Here is a 23947-nt window from a genome sequence, read left to right on the forward strand (position 1 = left end):
CCTAATCTGTTCCACTGATTGATTTTTCTATTTTTTTTTAGCCAGGACTAAACTGTTTGGATGACTATTTCTTTGTAGTATTGTTTGAAATCTGGTACTGCTAAACCTCTTTTGTCCCACGTTTTCCCATCATTTCTCTTGAGAGTGTATTTTTAAGGCAAACATTTGATGAACATTATTTTTATTCACCAAACTAAAGAAATTAAAACTTAACTAAACTTAATTTTAAAAGATACACAACTAAACTTTCCTTTAAAAACACAAACTTTAAAAGCAAGACAAAACATCAAAATTTTGAGACATCAGTGTGTGCCTGGGCATACCTGGCACACCTAGGACATATACCCTTTGAAGGCAGACATGAGTTGTTGCATCCACATCTGGTGAAGAGGATTTCCACACTGGGAGTTTGAACAACAAAAGGTTTCCAAAGCTGGAAAACAAATGAACTGGTTACAGGAATTCAGGTAATTGCTCAAAGCCAAAATGCCCAGGAAGCACTTACATCATTGTACTTACTTAGTCTGGTCATAGGTTCATAGATTTGGAGTTGGAAGGGACCATAGAAGTCCTTTCTTTTGAGGCAGTTTCAATGGTTAGATTTGTTTCTATTTTTTTTTTTTTTAATTCAATTCAACAACTATTGAACATCTCTACATGCAAAAGCAGTGTGCTAAGCTCTGGGAGAGACAAAAACAAAAATGAAACAGATTCTGACCTCAAGGAATTTCCATTCTATTCTGCAGACATGTGCACACAGATAGGTAAATACAAAGCACAGAAAGAAATATATTTAGTAATTTCAAGAGGGAGAAAGAGAGAACACAACTGTTGAGATTGGGGGAGATGGGGCAAGGAGCATCAGAAAAGGTCTTCTTTCATTGATGCCTTTTGTTTTATGGGCAGGGCAGTGGCAAAGTAGAAAAAAGCACTGCACCTATAGTCAAGAAGATCTGAGTTCAAATCCTGCCTCAGAGACTTACAAATTGTGTGACCCTGGGCAAGTCACTTGACCTTTGTCTGCTTCAGTTTCTTCCTGTAAAATGGAGATCATAATAGCATCTACCTTCCAGGTTGCTGTGAGGATAAAATATTTGTAAAACATTACATAAATGCTAGCTATTACTATTATTTTTGCACCAGTTATTTCTCCATTCTCCTTCATTGAACTCTTCTTATAACAAAGAAAAACAAGAAAAATCTACCAACAAACCTACTATGTTGGCCATAATCTCTTGCCTCACTGCCAAGAGGAAATACATTTCATCATCTGTGCTCTGAGGATCGAGTGTTCAGGTCATTTTCAGTTATGGTATTCTAGTTATTTTATTTTCTCTTGCTTCTTTCTTCACCCTGCAGCACCTCCTCCAGGTCTTCCAACATTTCTCTGAATTTCTCCTATCAAAGCACGACAGTTTTCCATTACATTACTAGACTGCAATTTGTTCAGCCATCCCCCAGTGGACGGGTAACCATTCTGTGTCTAGATTTTTGCTGTTGCCTCTATTTTCACTCCCATATGTGGGTGAGAGTCTAAGCTCCCGCCTAGAAAAGTACCTAATTCCTGAGAGTAATGACCACATAGATTTTTCTATGCTCCTTTTCTGACCCCTCTCTGACAATCTCATGGAAAAGGCTATTCTACCGTATCTTTGCATGTTGTCTCCCCCAGTAGAATGAGCTCCTTGAGCGCAGGGGTTGGTTTTTTTTTTTCCCCATTCTTGGTATCCTCAGCACTTAGCACCATGCGGGCCCATAGTAGGAACTTATTAAGATGCTTGTTGGTCTGCACAATCTGCCGGCTTGCAGCATGTGGAAGGATTTGGGGGCGAGGGCCTGGGAAAAACATAGAGGAAAACCTCCTTTGTATATAAAGGAAATCGTTCGGCATGCTGAAAGCAGCCTGAGGGAGATGGCTTGTGCAGGCCAGGTTCAGGGGCAGATCCTGACAGGGGAATCAGAGGCAATGAACTGGTGGCTCCGTGAATCCTTTGCAGTGTCTATCTATGGTGGATCTTGAAGTGAATAGCTGTCCAGTGAGCTGACTCTTTCTTCCCTAGCTCCTAAGGCCATCTGATGTGAACTTCCTCAACTTCCTCAATCTGTCCTCGTTGGCCCTCTTCTTGAGGGAACTGATGTATCCCAGATAAAAGACACTTCTGTGTTGAGGATTTCAGCTGGCTTCTGGGGATACCGTGTCCAAATCCATCCCAGCATCTGAACAAGTTCTGATCTCTCTGCTAGGAGACAGAAGGGGGTCTAGAATAAGCAAACCTTAATCTAGACCTTCCCTTCTCGTAGCTCCACATTTAGCTTTATAGCATGCCCAGTTCCTGCAATAGGTTACCCCCTTCCCCAGTCTATCTCTGTTGAAATCTTTCCTTTCCTTCAAGGCCCAACTCAAGTCCCACCCCCTCTATCAAGCCTTCCTGATCCACTAGCTGGAAATGATCATACCCTCCTCAGGTTCCTCATAGCACTTTCTATGGACCACTTCTTTGTATCAACTTAACTTGCATTATACTGATATGGTTCCTACTGTGCTAGATTATAAGCCTCTTCAGGGCAGGGATGCTTATTTCTTCACTGCATCCTCAGCCCCTTGCACAGTGCCCACACTGATTAATACATGTTGAATTAAATATTCATATTGATGATACACTGGGCTCACAATCTCTCAACCTTCAACTCCTAGCTTTATTTCATAGCCATCCCCCAGCAGAATTCAATCCAACTTAGTAAGCATTTAGTACCTTCATTTTACTTGTAAGGCACTATGCTAGGCACTGAGGATACAAAGACAAATAACAGGCCCTGCCCCCAAAGAGCTTACATTCTACTGAGGGGGAAGAGATAATAAAATATACACAGAAAAGTAAATACAAAGGATATACAAAAGATACAAATTTTTTTGGTGGAGAACATTGAACCGGAGAGATTGAGAAAAACCTGGTGGAGGTAACATCCAAGGAGGGCGAAGCGTGCCTCCAGTATGGTGCCAGGAGGTGGAATGTCAGGTGCCAGGGCAGGCCAGCAGGTTAGCCTGGCTGCAAAAGAGCTCATGAGGTGAGGAGTAACAAGGAACAAATCTGAAAATATAGGCTGAAGCCAAATTGGGAAAGGATTGAAATGCCAAACAGAAGAATTCCTATTTTATTCTAGAGGCATGAGGAACTGCTGCTGAAGACCTGGGCTTTCGGAATGTCAATTTGGCCACTGTGCGTCAGGCAGCTTGGAAAGGGGATGACGGACTAGAGGCAGGACAACCAGCTAAGAAGGAAACTACTACAATCATATGATGGAGCAGTGATGAGGGCTTGAACCAGGGTGGTGGCTACGGGAGGAGACAGAAAGGGACCAGATGCAAGAGATTGTGGAGGCAGAATCAATAGGACTTGGCAGCTGACTGGGAACAGGGAGTGAAGAGTCAAGAATGACTGCCAACCTGGGCAGTGGAAGGATGGTGGTGTCCTCAATAGAAATAGGGAAGGCATTTTTTTGATGATGAGTTTGAGTTGCCTATGGGACATTCAGTTGGAAATGTTCCAGTAGGCAGTTGAAGATTCAAAGCCACACCTTAGAATTCCCCTGGGAAGTGCTCCATCTCCAAGACATTGAACTCTGAAATTGCCCTCTCACTAATCTCTCACACACCCTCACTCTCACTGCTCCTGCTGTTCCCCAATTCTGACTTCTCTTCCTCGGGTGGGCCCCTCCCTCTCTCAGTTCATCACCAGTGTTCTGGCTTCACTAGCCTTCCTACCCATTCTTGACCTCCTGGTCAATCATTTCAACAATGTACTTTTATCCACCCTTGAAACTTTCATCCTCTTGACCTTCCTCTCTCTTCCCATACACCATACAAATCCTTCTCCTGGTCTGCTCCAGGCAGGGCTGACAAGCCCTGCTAGAAAATAACGAAAGCAAGTTGATTCAATCTATCCTACACCCATGCCACTGGAATTTCAGATGGGGGCTCACTGCCGTATCTCCATTCTTAGTCCTAAAAGCCTTCCCCGTGCCAACAGCACCAAACTAATAAAGCTTCCTCCTTTCCCCAACTCTTCTACTCTTAATAGCAGATGGCCTTGCCTACTATCAGAGCCATCTGATGTGAACTCCCTCAACTCTACTCCTTAGAGCTCCCAAATCTGTCCTTACTCTTTGCTTTCATTAGTCTCCATTTTTAGCAACTCCCTCACTCCATTTCATGCCTCGGATTTCCTCCTTATTCTAAAGATCGTTCCCTGAATTCTGTTATACCCTTAAGCTACTGTCATCCCTTTCACTGGCACGTAGGTACAAAGACATAGCTATACTTAACACCTCTGCTTCCCTAGAACTTGGCAAGGCACTCCCCCAAAACCTTCCTCAGACTCCCCACCCAGGGTCTAAACTTGTCATGCCTGACACCATCATTCATTCTCTTGCCCTACCTGCCTCCCTTGTTTAGTCTATCTATCCCAATACATCCTTTTCTGTTGCTCCGTTCCTTTTCCATTGTCGCCTCCCTAAATCAGGCTTGGATTCATTGCCTCCTGCTTTCTCCACCTTATCAATAGGATTTTAAGCGGCCTCTGCCTCCAACTTCTCCTCTCCCCAAAGGACACTGCTACCAGAAAATCTTAATGTACAGCTCTGATTACATAACCCTTCTGTTCAAATACCTCTCACACATTTAACACAAATCCTAATGTAGGTTATTCTTATTTGACTCTTTTATCTTTCCCATAAGATTATGAATTCCTAGAGGGCAGAGCCACAGCTTTATTTGTCTCTGTATCCCTGCCAGTGCCTAACACTGCTTATTAAATGTTGAGTTGCATTTTTGCTGCTTAATCTGTAAAATGGGAGAAGTGGGCTAGATGACTTGTAAGGCCTTTTCCAGTTCTAAAATTCTGTGATCCTCCTGGGGCCGGGCAAGGTGGGCAGCAGCACAGTTGTCTCTCCAGGGCTAGACCCTTGTCACAAAGTCTGATAGGAGGAAATCATGTATGTGGGGGAAGTTTGGGGAGGGACAGACACTACCTCTTTATTTGTTGTCTCTGGTATGTGGAGATGGTATCTGGATTTCAGGTTTTGGTCTGGGTCTTTCCTGGGCACATGGAATACATAACTGGAGCCAAATAGACTTACAGGGGGCTTCTGAATTCCCGTGAGTGGAGCCTCAGTCAAATGCTTAATGAAGCCCATAATCCCCTAATGTTCTCAATGGTGGACACAGGGGAAGACACTGACTCTGTTTTTAGACCTCAATTATAGATACCCAAAAGTCACAGGCAACCACATCTGCAAGATACCGACCCATATCTAATACCAAGAATGCAACTCAAGCTAAGACAGTCGGCAAGGTTTCATGCTCATTACAAAGCCTGTGAACTGTCCTTGTGGGCAATGCCTTTTTGTATTGCCCCCAAATACCACAGATAATGGTGGTCTACACACACTTAGCTAGCTTGGAAGGGCAGTTACCATTACAGTTGCTGGCCTTCATACAAGGTAGCAGTTGAACGATGAGACGAGTCAAGTCACACAAGGCAAGGCAGACAGGGGTGCTCAGCTGGATCGGTTCTTCAAGGGAGAGTTCCAGGCCAGGCTGGTACATGCCAAGTGAGCATGTGGGGCCAGCTGAATGGGGGAAGAATGACGGGGAGTCAGAAACTAGAGTCGAGGTGCCTAACAAGGCTCTGGCTCTGAGTACTGCATGAGACCTGCTTCAGGAAAGTACCCAGGCCTTAAGCAGGGCTCTCTGCATCATGGAAATGATACTGTTCTTCACAACGTAGTTTCCTTCGCTTCAGCTTTCCCCGCAAAGTGCAAAGCTTAGTTACCAGAGAGAAAAATAAAAATAAAAGATTTCCCTCTGGGATTAGGCTGGGAAACCTAGTTTAAAACAGGGAACAGCTCTAGAGGTGGCTGTAGGGCAGAGATAACAAGGGGAGAGGAAGGGTGGGGCGGCTAGGAATTCTCACACGAGATACTTTTATGTAAACAATGAACAACTACCCCACCACAGCGGAGGTGATTCATCTCTCAGGCTACTTTAGAGACTGAAAGGCCAGGAGCACACTAGGTACCAAAGGGCTTGGGAGAGCAGTATCAGCAATGGAGAGAATGCCACACCCTTCAACCAGAGCTCTACCAAACCAAGCCCACCTCCCCCAAATTATACTTGACCAGTCAGTAACAACTTTGACCCACAATTGGCAAGCCTAACTTACTGTGAACTTGAGAAGTGGCCGGGGGAGTTTCTATACATCCCCCACAGGTGGAGAGAGGAGAGAGAGAAAGAGAGGAAAAAAGGGTGGGGAATAACAGGAATAGCTCCTTGACAAGGTTCAATGTTCAGGGTATCCAATGACAGAAGGGTAGTTGGCTCTGTACCCGCTCTCTGCTATACTTTCCTCTTTATCCTCAACCCTACTACTAAAGGTGGAAAGGGTACTAGGTACTAGCTTCAGTTGTGTCTATAGAAAATTCCTTGGCCACTCTTCTCCCTACCAGTGCCTTGGACTCAGCCATTCCCTCTGCATGAATCCCTCCTCCCCACATATACTATAGGAGCACAAATGCTGCCCCGCCCGCTCGCTCTGTCATCAAAGCCTCCAGGGCAAAATTTCACATTTGTTTAAGGACTGAGTCTGTAGAACAAGAAACTACCTGGGATGCTGGGCTATATTGATATAGCACTTTTAATAGAGCAATAGATGCCAAATTAACATGGCTGAAAGCAGTCTGTACTGCCCTGGATTGGCAATAAGGGTCCTTTTGGATGACTCGGCAACAGATTCTCTCACCAGGACTAGAAAGAGAATGTTTTGTGAGGATCGTGAGAAATCCATCTCCAGTTGATGGGAAGCTCTTTGGAAAGCCTTAGTCCAGTGACTGCATGGGTTGCTGTGTCCAAAGGGGCACTCCACATCTTGGGGTCACAGTCTTGGCAAGGTCCTGGGGTAGCATTTCCTGTCCTTCAACAAGAAGTATGTCCAACCCTGCAGCAGGTCCATCACTGCTTGGCTTTCTTCACAATGGTGCCCACGGCTGAGATGACGGTGGTCTTGGAGCCACTAGCACTTGTTGTCACAGTGACAACGGCTGGCAGGGTGGCTGTGGTGGTAAGGATAGTAGGCTGGGCTATTGTCGTCACCGGGATAGCAGAATCCCACTTACTCTTTCTCTTCTGAGCATCTAGATGAAAAGCCAAAGAGAAAACGTCTAAACGCATACTACACAAAAACCAATCCTCTGTTTCCATGCAGATGACCTGCCCTGTGTGATCCAGAAAGACCTCACTGTCTTGCTCCAGCCATAGGCTGTGTGTCCCCAACACTGGTCAGGCTGGGTCACACCCAGGTTCCCAGCATTATCTGGGGATCGTGGTGACCCTGCGCCCTCAATAAGCCTCTCTAATTTTCTCTTTGGCGAATCAGGGGGCAGGGGGCCTCAATGTCTTGGAGAATGCGAGGAAAGCTCCTTGTTACCTGTCGCTGCGGTGCTGGCTGTGGTGGTTGTAGTGGCAGCGGCATTGGTCGTGGTGCCCTTCTTGGTGCCTGTCACAAACTCAATCTAGAAAGGGAAAGGGAGGAAGAATGAGAGATGTAGCAAGCTATCTGTTTATGTCCTCTCTTGTAATCCATTTGCTCCCAGGGGACAAGATTTTCGAATTGTGGAATAAAGGAGACACTGATAATCAGCTCTGGTTTGACTGGCAATGTTTGGCTGGGGGCAGGGAGTGATGTCTAAGGATATCAATAGTTTTAGCCTTAAGGGTTTTTTTTTTTTAAACTAGGTTTAAAAAACTTCCTGGATAGAAGCCAGTTCCCCTCTCTCCATTGTCATGTATTTGCACAAATCCCAGACTTCCCTCCCGCACTGCCCCACCTCACATGCCCAGAACCATTTGGCCAGGCCCCTCCTCCTCACACCCAGGAGGAGGTGGTGCCTGCACAGGGGAAGGACAGCTCCGGTCACCTCCCCAGGCGCTGCAGACACGTCCCTGCAATAAGCCTGAGGTTTGAAGGGGGAGGAGGGAGAGAGAGAGAAGGGAAATTCAATCAAGTGTTAAGAAAGAGAAAATCAGATCATTCCCCAACACCAGTCCCCACATGCCTGGCCCAAAACAGTGCCTGAAGAAGTATACTAACAAGGCCAAGAGCCACAGCTCCTTAGTCCTAGGGAATGGAAGGAGGCCCACTGGGGCTGGAGTCATTACTATTGATAGCACAGGAGGGGTCAGGCCCAATCAAAGGCAAGAGGGGGTTGATGACCCTCATTGTCCCTCTCTCTTCCTTCAAGACAAAGTGGCCTCATAGGACAATAATCACTCACTCAGCCCTATATGCCCAACATATAGAGCTGCAGAGGGAAGCTGGTCTCTTAAAACAAGGGATCAACTAACCAGGCTGGGGAGTAGAAAGTAGCACTGAAGTGGGAGAGGTGAGGGCAAATTCTTGAGGTTTAACTAACTGGAGAAGGCTTAAGGTTCAGAGGTAGCTGGGATCTAAAACTATGGGGGAAATGTTGTTGAGGACAAAGCTGACTAGGGACCTGAAAGTAGTATGTAGGAAAGAAAGGATAAAGTATCAAGGTAACAGATGATAGAGAAGGGGAAAAAACAGAGGAAAGGCAGGGCCAAGGATGCAAAGGATGGAAGTTCAGCAAACACTGTTTGGCCTCAGAGAGGGACTAAACCAGCTAACTACATAGTTAGATGATAGAAATGTCTTCTTGGGGGGGGGACAAACAGTATTCCCCAGGCCAAGATCTTGAAGTTGGGGGGAACCTCCTTCCTTAAGCACGAGTACCCGGTACTTCAATTATCCACCTTTTCTATCATCAAGTCTCCATGGTTTTTGTCACTTACTTTTGTTCTCTCCTTTTTGGCTTTTTCTAATTTGTCCATTTCAATCTTCTGTGCTTTGGCTAAAAAACAAAAAACAAAACTGTCAAAAAAGAAACTCTGACCCTTCTCATGAGTTGAGCCTACCCTCCTCTGTACCCCCTCTCCAGAGATTCATAAAGCAATGGCTTCATCATAAAAGGAGGAAGTCAACCATGATGGCCCCTGTATTTCTCATGTTCCCTTCCCCATTAGCTAAAGAGAAGATTTTCTTCTGTCTGGACACTTTACATTTCTCTTAGAGGAATTCCCTATTTGATAAGAATTACTAAGAAAATATGAAAGCAGTTTGTCATACTGATCTAGATTTAGACCAACATGTTACAAAACAGATCAGGTACCTATCATAACTACAGCTAGGTATAAATTCTTAACCAAACAAGGGTCAGCAGCAATCACGAATAATAAAACAGATACTAACAAAAATAACAATAAAAAAATAGCTAGCACTTGCAAAACACCTTACAAATGTTATTTCTTTAATCCTCCCAACAACCCTGGGAGGCAAGTACTATATTATCCCCATTTTATGGATCTGGAAACTGAGACAGAGAACAGTTCATTTGCAATTACTTGAAACTGAAAAGCTTTTGCACAAATGTAATTAACACAAGTAAGAAGGAAAGCAATCAAATGGGGAAAAATTTGGCATCAAAAATCTGACAACTGCTTGATATCCAAGACATAATAGAGAATCTAAGTGGACTAAAAGTGATACCCCAATGGATGAGAGGTCAAAGAATATGAATAGTTCTCAAAAGAAGAATTAAAAACTATTGAAACCATAAGAAAGATTGCTCTGAATCACAAATAATAAGAAAAATGAAAATCAAAACAACTTTGAGGTTTCACCTCATACCTAGCAAAGTGGCAAAGATGAGAAAAGACTGGAATGGTCAATTGCTGGAGGACCACAGGAAGCCAGACACACTGACTTGTTCAGGATCACACTATTGGTGGAGCTGTGAAATGCTCCAACTATTCTGGAGAACAACATGGAATCATGCTAAAAAAGGGGAGCAAGGCGCCTACTATGTGCCAAACATTGTGCTAAGCACTTCACAAATTATGTCATCTGATCCTTACAAAAACCCTGAGGTGAGGTGGGGGTGTAGGTACTATTATAATCCCCACTTTATAGCTGAGGAAACTGAGGTACACAGAGGTTATATGACTTGCCCAAGGTCACAGAGCTAGTAAGGGTCTGAGGCCAGATTTGAACTCAAGTCTTCCTGACTCCAAGTCCAGTCTTTTTTATCCACTGTGACACCTAGGTAACACCCACCTGCCTGTGACTAAAATATCTATACCCTCTGAACTAAAGATCCTACTGCTAAGGATACCTCATATACTCCAGTGGGGTCAATGATAAAAAGAAAGTTCCCATAAACTTTCCCCAGTCCCCCAAATACATCCTCTGAAAATACCTAGAGCCTCGTAGTAGGAGTCCTCAGACCATCCATGGGGGTCAAACATATCCTGAAAAAGAGAGAGTTATACTTCTAATCAGTTAGATTTCATGCTAACATACTTTTGACTAGGAGTATGAAGTAGGAACCAAAGCATATTTCCCTACTCAGTTTAGACTTAAAATCCTCTCTTGTACCAGTTATTAGCCTCTTGGCTTTTGGATAAGCATTGGAATTCAGCAGTCAACTCATGACTGTCAGTATAATTCCCTATGGGACATGATCTTGCATGGACAGGATCCTTTATGAGCCTAAGCCCAGGTTTTTATTCTGTCGTTTTTCAGTTATAGCCAACTCTTTGTGATCCCATTTGGGGTTTTCTGGGCAAAGATACAGGAGGGGTTTACCATTTCCTTCTTCAGTTTATCTTACAGATAAGTAAACTGAGGCAAACAGGGTTAAGTGACTTGCCCAGGGTCACACAGTTACTACGTGTCAGGGGCCACATTAGAACTCAGAAAGATGAGTCTTCCTTACTCCAGGCTTGGCCCTCTGTCCAGTGTGCCACTTAGTGAAGCTTAGTTAGTCTGCCGTAACAAAAGAGGTGTAATTTTCAGTTCTGACATAACTGGTGCTATGGTGGTTATTCAGGTGGAGTCTTTATCTTTAAGTCTGGGTAGTTTACATGGGCAGTGAGAAGTAAGGACTTTGTCTGGCCTAGGATGGAATACATCTTTAAGGAGGAGTTCTCTATGCTGCCAGCAACATTATACCCGCAGAGCTTTGCTTCTTACCTTGGGATAATTGGTGCCAAGCTCATCAATTGAACAGTACTGGATAAGCTTCTCATAGATGCTGAAACAAACATGCCACAGAAAATTGATCTGAGTACCCATCATGATAAGTAAAACCCCAACAGATCACCCAGAACCAACCTCTTCTAATTCCTGAGCTGTTGTGATACCAGCGCAGCAAAACCCAACCAATATGCTCTTAGAAAGATTTCTAAAGAAAAATTTCAACCACAAAATCCACCAATCTGAAAAGTCACCTCTGGTCCTTTCTAGTCATCCCAATGTTATGATAGGGATCAGACTATTGACTGGAAGTGGGAGTAGGCAGTCTGAACAAGTCTAGTATCGAGTTGGTAGGTTATACTTTCATACTTTAATCATATGTCTCTGGCCTCCAATCTGGGGGACTGGGTTGGAGCCGCTATATACTCAAAGGTAGATCTTGATGTTACTATATCACGTTCCATCAAAGGTGTTATTTACACGACCAACTGGGTAGAAGCAAGGCCCAGGCACATCTCTGGTCCAAAAAAGCATTACCCATTCACCTGTTCACTTAATCACTGTACCTTAAGAGCTAGAAGAGACCTCAGAAAAGAGCTAGCTCAACCTTCTCATTTTATAGATGGGGAAACTGAGGCCTAAAGAGGGGCAATGATTTGTTCAAGGCCACAATGCTAAGTTGTAATAGAACCAGGACTAGAAGCCAGGTTTCCTGATCCAGGTCCAATGCTTTTTGTTTTTCTTTTTTGCTATCAACACACAAGTTTTTGATTAGTAGTAGTACAGTAAGATTTTTTATCGTGAATCCTTAGAGGATACAAGTTGTATCAATGCACTCTGTAGGTTTCCTAATGAAGTATCACATGCATTTTAACATTAAGACTGGTGACAGTGACTAATTTGGTGTTAAGCTGGGATCTCAGCTGGGCTCCTTACAGTTTTCTGTACCATTTCTCCACCATTAACTGGATCACACAAGCCATCTTGATGAACTCCCCTCCTAGGACAGAAGCAAAAATTGATTCTCTGGGCACCAGGGAAGCTTACCTGGGATTCCGAAATTCCTTCTTCCTCTGGATAATGTAGTTCATATCCATCCCTTCCTTTATCTTCCTCTCGTATAATTTCTGTATCTTGTCCTACAGAAAGGGTACAAAAACCTGTCATGACATGTAATTCCACCATTTCAATTATGCTTATGGTCAAGGAGGCCGAGGGGGGGGAGGGGAGGGAAAGCCATATAAACAAAATTCATAGAACTATCTAAAAAAATTTAACTTCAGTCATAGTTTTAACCTATATCCCACCAAACCTTTTGTCAGTGGTTCCTGCAAGAAAGGAGACAGATTAGTTTGACTGTATCTTCTTTTAATTTTTCCAGATGGCTTTCTACTACAAGTACTAAGAGCACTGAAATGGTCAAAGCCAGAAAAACTATTGGGAAGGAGGCCTGGAGAACCTGCAAACTGGTTAACTACTTCCTGAATTACTCATAAAACATCAAAGCTTTTCTGTAAAGATAAAATCCAGGTCTTAATGGAAAGAACAGGATTAAACCCTCACTGAATGGCTCAAGTGTGACCTGCAGATGCCTGAAAGGGCCCGAACACTTCCCACTGGAGGAGTGTGCCTACAGCATTTAGTTTGGGTTCCAGACCCTTCTAAAGTAGCTTGCTGGAGGGTTCTCAGGGGTGTCACATAACCTCTCAGACAAGGGTCATGTACTCATCTCTCATCACGACTTTCCTACATTACCCTGGCTGGAGCCTTTGTGAGAGTAATGAAAGGACAATATGGCTGGGAGCCTGGTTGGCATGCTGCTATCATCTGCAATGTTTTCTTTGGGGGAAGCATACCCAGCACACACCCATGTACACTACATTATCAGCCAATGTATCAGTCTAGTCTAGTGCCAGGAGAGAGTTCCTAAGAAATCTGATTCTGGGGTGGGGGACAAAGGGTAGAGAAACCTACTAAACTTCAAAATGTAAAGCCCACATTGCCCCATGGAGAAACTAAACACAGCCAAATCCTGATTGGCATGAATAAGGAATCCCCTGAAGTGGCTGCGCATATTCAAATTCCTAATATTCCAAGCTATAATTGTGTAATGTATGGTAACTGGTTCCAGTCCAGTGGAAATAACTTTACACAGCTTCTAGAGGATGAAACACTTGAGTCAGTTACTACCTCTCAGAAAGAAGCAGTGGGTAAAGATAAAGATAACTGATCAAGTAAGATTCCATTCAGGGACAGGACAGCAGTGTTTTCATGTTCCATTCTTTCTGAAGATTTTTGGAACTGAGGTAGCATTTGGGGGGCAAAGAGAAGTCTATTATAATATCAGCAGGGAGAAGCTAAGAGTGATAAATGGCTTTCTAAATCCATTTCCTTAAAAAAAAAAAAAACAACTACTTTTTGAGAGTCGATTTCTCCTCAAAGAGAAGCCTCTACAATCTGATCAAAGGCAAACCTACTCCCCACAGAGGACATCTCTGTCTTGGGTCACTGGAATTGTGCCAGTTCAGCTGAAAGAAAACGTTCTCAGGGCCACTGACTGACTTTACTGTTAAGACAGTCTAGAAAGAAAAAAGGAAATTACTGGCTAGAAGAGTCAAGCTCCTTGGCGTTCTCTCTGCCTGACAGATTGCTGGAGTTGCTAACTACATGCTGTAGCTTGCCTGGCTTGCTGGGATAGAGGGAGCCTCCATCCTGTGGGATGGTGGGTGGAAGGCCTACTCAGCATGGGGTGGAGACTTCAGGGAAAGGAAGAAAATACCCCTATTTCCTGAGTACCCAGCCCTGTCAGAGGACCCTCACATCAGCCTGCTGCATTCCTTAGTCCCAGACCCCGTAAGTTGCCCTTTGTCAGGACAACAGCACACACTTTCGGTGCCTAGTGGAAACTGAACTACAGCCCTCCTTGGGCTCCAGGGCTAGCCACTCATTTGCTCTGGTTTCCTTATCACAGGATCATAGAAGAGAGCTGGAAAGGACCTCAGAGCCCATCAAGTCCCACCCCCTCATTTGTAAGATGAGGAAATTGTGGCAAAGACAGGGGAAAGGAGGTGCCTGGGATCACTCTATGAGTGAGCATCTAAGGACAAGATTTGAACCCAGGTTTTAACAATCCCTTTTTTTCTGTCAGAGCTACTCAAGAGGGGGAGGCAGGGAAAAGAGGAAGAGTCCTGACGACACAGCCTTTCCTTTGCTACTGAGAGAGAGACAGAGAGAGAGTGAGTGTGTGTGTAACCAAACCTTGCTCCTACCTGGAGGTGATTCGAGCATCTGCCAGGTGGCTCTGGGGGGATTTTAATCTCATCAGGAGACATGTTCCTGACTCTCTCAGAGAAGGAGGCTATGGAGAAAACAGAGATGCAACATCACAATCTGAGTCCTTGCTCCCAAAGGTAGCATTCAAATGCCTAGAAGGATCTGGAAGATGAAACTTCTCTATACCATATATCATAACCACAGCCCAGGCCAGTTTTCCAGGGCACCTGCATATGTCAAAGTGACAAAACAAACAAACAAACAAAAAATACTTGATGCCAGAGTTCCTACTTCATCTTCTAGAAAACAAAAGGTTTGACCACAGTGAGGAAGAACTGTAGACCAAAAATGACCAATTCTCCCCAGGGGCCGTAAGCTCCCCCTCACCCCTCCACAGCCATTAAGCACTGCAGTGACTTCAGTCCTGCTCTGAATGCCTTGGACAATGGGGTACTTGTAGCAGGAATCTGTCCATGTTATTCAAAAACAACCTCCCATGAAAAGGATCATACACTGTTCAAATAAGGGGCAGGATGGAGTGGGATTAGAAGGAAGGGCAAACCAGGATCCTGTTATTTGTTTTCAGGGTATTTGACGGGACCCCCACAACTACAGCAAGAACACATCTGTGGTAGGAGGTGGGGGAGGCCAGTTGGACTGCCTGCCTATTGCTAGCCTTGAATCAAACACCAGGGTTTAGGTTGCTACTCTGGCCCCCAGGTTGGCTTAATATTTTCTTCAGAGATAAACTGCTTTGATCTCTCTACTTACTAAAGAACATATTGTTAATTAAGCTCATGAATCTGGAGTTTGGGCCTTCTATATTCTAGTTTCAACCTACCTTCCTAGATCACATTGCTTCCCTTCATTTATTATAGCCAGGCTGAACTAGCTGTACCCAAACCCTATATTCCATATTGGGAGCCATGAATTTGTACAAGCCACCCCCCTGGTGACAATGTGCTTCTCTCCTCATCTCTGTCTCTCAAAATTCTTATTTTTGTTTCAAGGCTCAGTGCCACCTCCTCCATGAAGCCTTCTCTGAGTCTCCCAGATGTTAGTGATATCTTCCATATGAGGGACCTTGTGTTTACTTATCTGTACACATACTGTAATCTCCATAGGAGAAGGTAATCCCCCTAAAGGCAGAAACTTTTTGATTTTGACTCTATTTCTAGCATGAAGCATCACACCTTATTGCATAGTGATGGTTTTGCTGAACTGAAACAAATCTGAGACTTAAAAAAAAAATCACTATGAAAAGAATTCAGAGTAAGGGCACAGTCAAACTTACCTAAGCTGCTGGCTGTTAATAACAAATGATGTACTAAGATAAACCCAATGCAAGAGTCACATTCTGTCAAACAGTGAAACAGGGGCTATAAAACCACTCTATGTGACTCAATTTTCATGGTCATCAGTCACAGCCACCAAACACCCTTCAAGAACGGGATAACTCAACAGTCACTGTACGGTCTCTGACCAGAAGCTTATTCTCTATTCATCCAACGTACAGATCAGGAGGATTCTGATGTTGTGGTGGTTTTTAGATATTAGCATAACTATACGCTAAGTGCACAGGGTTGGGACCTCTCCTTTTCCCTCCCCCCTCTGCTCTGTTCTTTCTCTCTCTCTTAACCATCATGGACTGCAGTAAAGCCTGGCAGAGTTAAAAGGATATTTTTAGGAGCCGTAAGGTAGAGAGAAGAAATACAATTTGACAGTGTGAGCTGGCCTCAAATTTCCTGAATATCAGCAACAAAAGCAAAGGCCAGGCACTAAAGACATCAAACTGTGCCCATCAGTCATTAAACTCTATCAGAGACACCAGTGCAGCACAGGGTCCCAGGTCTAGACATCAGCTGTCTTGTCTGCATTCCTGATTGTCCCATTAATGCCTCTAGACCACCAACATACACAGGATTGCTTTTCAGTCCTAGGTAGGTAGTTTTGGAGTGTGACACCCAAAAATAAGCAAAAAGGGATGACAGTCATGGCACTTAACAAAATGGGAAAGATTCTGAAATTCTTCCCTCTTTTCTCTCCACTTAAGACCATGAGGAACTGTATTCAACAAGTTTAGCAGACATTGCTCTGGGCTATTTCATTGGGTATGGGGCTGGGAAGTTGGGAGAGAAGACTGAGAAGCCCAAATCATCTCTTTCTCTCTCTGTTTTTCTCCAGATTTTAAAGGCCACTAGTTTCTTAGCTGGCTCTCACTCTGCATTCCCCTGCCCACAATGTCAACCACTGTGTCTCTATAATGTTGTTTTCTATCAACAGAATCTAGGGTTTGGTGAACACTGGCCTTTATAGGGATCTGAATAAATCAGAACTTTTGTAGCAGGGATGAACAAAAATTAGGGCAAGGCAGAGACAAAGAACCCTTTCTGAAATGTCTTCTCTAACTCTGTGGGTCTAAGCTATTCGAAATTCCTAACTACATCTTTACTGAATCCCATCCTGAGTCCTTTTTCTCTCTTCCCCTTTCCCGTTGTTCTCCCTTTCCTTCTCAGTCTCTGTCTCCATTCTTGTCAGGTCAGAGTTTGTAGAGGGCTTTGTTTCAAGAGAAAAGAGATTTAGATCCCACATAAAGTCCAAATAGCAAAGCTGGTTTGATTAAATCCTTGATTTTGAAGTCCATAGGCTCAAAATGATTTAACTGTGAACCCATGATCAGAAGCACACAATAATACAGCAATTCTGTTGGGAGTAAGAGTTTGCTTTTATATAGACTAATAAGACAGGTGACATATTCAGAAGCCAGTAATGGTTAATAAGTAGGTAGGAGCAGTATTTACCATGTGGCTAGGCTAGGATTTTTTTCCCCTCAGAAGGCCAATTATCTTGAAACCTGATCAGTCTGGAGGCCTAAAGTTCAAGTCACTGACACAGCTCCCTAAGGGATAAAAGCAGCATACCCACAAGGAGTCAGTGCCCCTCAGATATGCTGGATGTCATGCATATCCACCACACCCTGCCAACCAGCTAGATGCATTTCTGCACAGGCATGAGGGGGGCTGTATTTACCTGAACCAGTGTTATATCTTTTCTGAGTATCTTTTCCTTGCTAGGCCTAAGTACGCCTTCTTTTGTTAACTGTAATCCACGAGCGCTTCATTTAATTCCAAACTTGAACCTGAACCCCTCAGACTGGTTTCAGTCAAGCCCAGCCTACAACATTTTGGTGAAGGCAAGAATGGAGTAAACTATTATCATGGCTATAGTGGGGAAAGGATTAAGTACATGTAGAGAATGGATTGACTAGATGGCTAGATATGGCAGTGTGGAACCCAGTGGCAAGCGTCTTTTTGGTGGTATATGGCCAGTCCTCCAATGGGACAGAAAGAAGGCTCCCAATGACCTAAAGCAATTAGCTCAGTGGATGCTAAGGAGGCTGATATGGAGGATAAAGAAAATATCAGGTTGAACAGTCCCTTGTTATTGTTAACAGTCTTAGAGAAGCTGGATTTCTGACACAAGGAAAATCAAAGTAAATTGGCCCAATGCATTCAGCAACTAGAGACAGAAAACTTGTTTTTCTTTTTTTGCAAGGCAATTGGAGTTAAGTGACTCGCCTAGGTCTAGACCACCGGCCTCCTTAGCAGTGAGATCAGGGCTATAAGAGAATGGGAAAGGAAATAAAGGTAAGAACTGGGAATCTGCCCCTGCAATAAGACAGCCTTGGGATTTCTTTATTGTTACATCTATTGCTGTGTGTTATGGTTTGTCCTTCATTTTCGAAGCAGATCATGACATCAGGAATGATGCCATGACTTGCAAGTGAATTGGATTTAAGTGAAGGAGGGCTATGCAAAGTCACCAGCCTCACTCTCCTCCAGAGGTATCTGGGTCCAGTGGCAAGATATAGATCAGGACGACTGGAGATGGCCGAGTGCTACATTTAAAGGGGAGGCTGAAGAGTAGGTGTTCTTTTGTCACCAAAGAACTGGGGAAGTTGCAGAAGAATTTAAAACAATAACCTGAAGTGTTACTGGAATAAGGGTTGTTGAGGGTATGGTCCAGTGGAGCAAATTTGGAGACCCTCTCTGTGTCAAAGTTCCATGGCTTGGGGCTATGGCAATTATTTCGGTCCAACGGGGCTCTTCATGCCAACTACAGAGCACCTATCTATCCTGAATGGTCCTCAATCTGTCCTCAAGTGGCAAAATGGCCCTCATCCCCCATCTCAAGGAAGGAGGTTCAACCCTCTTGAACAATAACTTTGTCATCATGTCCACCAATACCAAGTGTCTCACTTCCCAGAAGTTATGTCTTCTATGAGGCAATGTCACCTTAGGAAGGGAGAGGGCTCTTTGGTGCCATAATTTATCAGATTCAGACTCCAGAAAGACCTACCTGATAAAGACGGATTACTTTTGAACATAGTTCTGAATGACCTTCTTTGACTCTTCCTTATTTCACCGCAAATGCAGTTATCAAAGCTTTTTCCTAGACTGAGAGCCCCATACACCATGGGGAAATAGCTCAGTTAGCGCTCAATTTGCAGGTCTTTTTCCCTCCAGGATGGTTAAGACCCACTCCTTCCCAAAAAAAGGGGTTTGGGGGATGAAGGAGTGATAATGTTGGGAGGACACATGGGAAAGGTAAAACTATGCAAAGTATGGGATATGTGTATTTCCATGGAAGAAAGGAGAACCCTTAGCTGACTTGATGACCATCCCAAATTCCTGGATAAAGGAGGGAGACTCTAATGCCCCTGTAAAAGAAGGAGGTAGCCACTTGGCAGAGGCTTCTTTATTTTTATTTTTGCAAGGCAATTGGGGTTAAGTGACTTGCCCAGGGTCACACAGCTAGTTTAAGTGTGAAGTATCTGATCTGAGACCTGATTTGAACTCGGGTCCTTCTGACTCCAGGGAGGTGCTCTATCCACTGCACCACCTAGCTGCCCCTTTGGCAGAGGCTTCTAAAAAGGCACCACCATCCCTTTCTTTAATCAGTCCCAATCCCAAGCTAAGGGAGGAGGATTTCCTGGTTGGTGAGCGGGGGAACATTGGCAGGGTGGTGGTACAGGGAAAGTTTCCTTTATCAGCAATGGCACTAAGACAAGTGGCATGCAAAAGGGTTTTGGTTACTCTGACCTATGATGAGAACTGCTAATTGTGACAGAAGTGTCATCATCGTATGTGCTATAACTCTGATGTTACTGGCTCTGCTCTTGCTAACTGTCACAACTTTACACTAGGACCCACTGTGAACAATGATGACCTAGCATCAAATTTAGAACTTGGTCTTTCTGAAGGGAGGAGGCAAAGCCTGGAATTTCCGGTCTTCATTCCCTCTCCTCCATTCATTCCTTCAGTGAATGAAAGGGGACTATCAAATTGCTTTTTGTGGTTGTTGTTTTTAAAACTTGAACTAATTTCCTCTTCCAATGCTATTTATGCTAGGTTTCTTGTATTTCTGAGTTCAGGGCTTTCAAGTGATGGCTCTTAAAACCATTTAAGAGGCAGGTCCTTGAAAGACTGTTAGGAGCTTACCACAGAGGGATGGGATGCGGTAGGAGCAAAACACACACACACACACACACACACACACACACACATCTTAACCTTAAATCTCTCTCTTTCTCTCAACTAGGCTATTTTTTTCTTTTTTCCCCTAAAAGGAAACTATTCTCAAGACTTGATCTAAAGGCCCAAGGCTCAAACTGCTAGTCTTCTACCTAGTCATCTAAGTCATCTAAGATTACAAAAGAAACTAGCTCACAATGAGTCAGTGCATCCCTATAAATTAGCAGATGACCCAATACTGTACAAGTCACCGTATCGCCACACTCTGCTGACCAGATGTGCTTTTGTATGGTGATGATGAGGTGGGCTTTCTCTACCTGAACCAGTGCTGTACCTTTGCTGACTATCCTTTCCATAGTATGGCTAGGTAAATGTCTTTTTGTTAAATGTTAGATGGTCTACAAGTGCCTCATTTAGTTCTAACCTCGAACCTGACCTACCAGACTTGTCTGAGTAGGGCTGGCCTATGACACAGTGGTTCCAAAGTAGGTTTTGATGGAACACCAGCACCTTCCTTTGTAGGAAGATGGATTCATACCTGGAAAAACCTATATTTAGTATAGCTCTTAGACGGCTCATGGCTAAACTGGTGTCTTAGAATTTTCAAAAGTCTAAGATGCATAGACTAGATTGTGTGGGCCCTAGTACACTCCTACATATTTCATTCTGGTCCTCTGGACATATAATAGTATGTTTTCTCCATTCACAATGGGGTTCCTGACTCTAAGGCATTTTCCTCTTTTAGTGGTATAGCTGGTGCAAGAGGCCACATGCTTACCCTTTGAACAATTTCTACTACATAAGGCTAGAGAGGAGGGGAAAGGCAATAAGAAGGGTCTAAGACAGGGGTTTTGGCCCAAGACACAAGGGGAATTGAAGCAAAGAGGAAGAAAAATCTTTTGGTTAAATGGGACTCTGATTCCTCTCCTGATAGAACTGGCAACTAACCAAAGGCTGACAAACTGTTCCATGAATACAACATGAGAATTGTTCTTTTCATGTCTCACACATGCTATAAAATTCCAAGTGGAAGGAGACTATTAAGAGGCTAAATACAAAACTTATCTCAAAGGGGCCGCTTAAGACAGAGTAAGAAATACCTGTATCAAGCAGAGGTTTACCCTAAATGTCTAAAACCTAGCTTATTTCTTCTCTACACTGTTCTCTGCTCATCCCCCAACATAAAATTCCTTATACCCCAGAATGTATATAATACAAACACATACCAACCAGCTCCTGGGGATCTCGCTTTTCCAGTTCTGAAAACTCCTGCAAGAGAGAAACAAAAACAAGGGAAGATAAGATTTGGGGCTGACATTTCCTCTTAATAGCTACATTAGTGTTCACTGATATGGCACAATACTTTTCAAGGGAGGAAAGAAAGTGAAAAATACTACATGGAACACGTACAGTGAAAAACCAAGCTGCTTGGTGTGTCAAGGCTCATGCCCTAACAACTATTCCAGTGCTCTTTCTCCTTCACCACCTACATTTGGATGACAAACTACTGCTCTGGCCTGTTTAACATCATGTTTCCAGCAATGACAGATACAAACTAGCATCAAGAAGAAACGACTCACGACCAATGAAACCAATTTCACTCTCACCAGTTTTCTTTTCCCTTGGGCTCTTGGGGTGGCCTGCCTGGACTTTTACCACCCTGTACAGGGCATGTCATGTCACGTCACGTCACGGAAGCTGGAACCTGGTGAGCCTGCTCAAGACCACCATGACAGTTACCATAGGCATTAGGACGTTGGGAAGACAAAAATAAACAATTTTGTACCAAGAAAAGAGCCACACAACTAAACACACACACACACACACAAAACAAACAAACCAAAACAAAAAAACTGCTCCCAAAAAGTTGCTGTCTTTTTTTTAAACAAAATATTTTGTGACCTCACTTTTCCACTTTACTGTATCAAAGTAATTTCTTTATCCCAAAGAGGTTTTGAAAGAAAAGAGCACAGTCCAAGCCCTAAGCTATATCATCATGTCCTGGCATGTTTCCGGTGGTGAACAGTCCATCCTGGAAGCAAGTACTTTTCTTTATTGGCACGTTTCCTCATCTGTAAGATGGACAGCACAAACCCAATGTGCATATAACTGGGCTATCGCACTGCACATGCACTTAAGAGACAATGACTGCAGGGATACAACGTATGCCCTAAAATGCTAATGGTTAGAATGGTGGAAACTTAGTCCGAAGAAAATTACTGACAATTTTCCCTTTTCTCCCTTCCTCTTGTTGGGGGAGGGCCGTGATGTGAAGGCAGTTATACAAGAGCTATGGAGATGAGGCCTTCAAGAGGAATCTGCAGTATATCCAAGGAGAGATCAATTAGGTTCTAGCTTGGTGGAGTAGCAGTATGTCAATATGTGTTTTGAATTTCAGGCAGGCCACCAAAATCCTTCCCCAAACCATGGCACTATGTTACAGAGACAGCACCATCTGTATCTTACTGCCTTCCTCAAACCCCTCCTCAGAATTCTAAGACAGTCCAAAATTTCCAAGGTCCTCAGAACACTGCCGCTATTCATCCAACCTGAAAAGGACACAATCCTCATGCCTGGCTGCTTAGCAACAAGACCCTTGCAGTTATATTCCCACTGCTAGTCAGGTGGGCAAATAAAGAACTCTTACTGGGCTGAGATAGGGAAGGGTTGGAAAGCTGCTGTGCCAAGTTCAGACTGGCATCGTAAACCAGCTGCTTCACCAAATGCACCAGTCTCTCTGGGGACCCAACAACAATCTCTTTGTATCAGAGAATGATGAAGTTAATGCTGAATGGCCAGTTGGGAGGGAACGATATGGCTAACAGCCTTCCTTATAAATTGTTCTGGAAGACAGTTTTCTTCGTGTTAAAACACCAGTTAAGTGTATTCCCCTATATTCACATTCTCTCCCTAGTCAGCTATTTGGGAACAGGCCTTGTCCTGGTAGGACACGCACATGATAGATCAACCAACTGCAACTTCCTAAATAGCTGCTACCTTCATCTTTTCCAAGGCATCCCACTGGATGAACTAAAAAGGACAATCAAAAAAGTAAAATACCTTAGGCAAGGTATCAAAATTGGAATTTTAAAAAATGCTTATCTACCCTAGAACCACAGGTTACTCAGTATTACTGACATTTATAGAGCACTTTAAGATTTAAAAAGTACATTATAAACATTATCTAATTTGCTCCTCAAAATGATCTTGTATAACTATTCCCATTTTACAAAAAAAATTAATCCATGAGAGATTAAATAACTAGTCTTACAGCTAGTATCTGAGGCAAAGCTCACTTACGTCTATCCTGACTCCTAAGTCCATCATACCACTGTCCTCCTCTGTACACAGAACATCTCCTCAAAGGACAGAAGCTTCCTCTGGATAGGAACAGTGGCCAGTTCAGCTAATCTGCAAATTTTGTCAGGGTTGCTACTTTAAGAGTTGTTTACTTCTGTGAATCTTTAGTCTGGAGGAAGAAAGGGAGGTGCTATCCCTTTTGATTTCTCAAAACTTCTGAACCTGACAGTTCCTCCTCTCAAGGAGCTCACATTCTAATTGCTTAAGCACTCTATTTCATGTCATGAACATGGTGGGGCCTATTAGACTCTGCAGAAATAGTCTGTACATCTTACAACTTGGGGGCCATTTCCACAACCTGTAAGATTACTGAGATGGGCTGCCTTTCCCACTTTGCTTCCAATTGCTGTACCTGAGTATAGGGAAGTCCAGAACAAACAGTATCACATGCTGAGCAGTCTAAGTATGTGGAATCCATGATAATCAGCCTCTGTGGTTCCATCCTCCCGGGGCTGGTTCTGTCCTCAAAATACTTATCACAAAGATACAGGCACAAGTTTTCCTGGTACCTAAGGAGCCAACTGTTAGGATCTTGTGCCAGATCCTGCCCCAAGGACACCAAATCATAACATGTGTTAGGAAAACTCCACATACATCAATGGACTGATTGTACACTGCAATGAATGGCTGTGTGTGTGTGTGTGTGTGTGTGTGTGTGTGTGTGTGTGTGTGTGT

General features: G+C 43.7%; 1 protein-coding gene across 1 annotated transcript in view; it reads right to left on the bottom strand.

The window, feature by feature from the left end:
- Window positions 1-6674: 6674 nt before the first annotated feature.
- The window catches only part of SAP30BP (SAP30 binding protein), a 42918-nt gene continuing 25645 nt past the window's right edge, over window positions 6675-23947 (bottom strand). Inside the window, exons 4-11 of the mRNA XM_027873011.1 lie at window positions 21139-21181; window positions 14375-14463; window positions 12153-12244; window positions 11103-11163; window positions 10327-10378; window positions 8864-8922; window positions 7482-7566; window positions 6675-7188 (exon numbers count right to left, since the gene is read on the bottom strand). Of these exons, the coding sequence (XP_027728812.1) occupies window positions 7007-7188; window positions 7482-7566; window positions 8864-8922; window positions 10327-10378; window positions 11103-11163; window positions 12153-12244; window positions 14375-14463; window positions 21139-21181 (663 nt within the window). The 3' untranslated portion in view covers window positions 6675-7006. The remainder of the gene's footprint in view (window positions 7189-7481; window positions 7567-8863; window positions 8923-10326; window positions 10379-11102; window positions 11164-12152; window positions 12245-14374; window positions 14464-21138; window positions 21182-23947) is intronic.

The sequence above is a fragment of the Vombatus ursinus genome, unplaced genomic scaffold, assembly GCF_900497805.2.
Source record: "Vombatus ursinus unplaced genomic scaffold, bare-nosed wombat genome assembly UNPS02014801.1, whole genome shotgun sequence".
Classification (NCBI taxonomy): Eukaryota; Metazoa; Chordata; class Mammalia; order Diprotodontia; family Vombatidae; genus Vombatus; species Vombatus ursinus.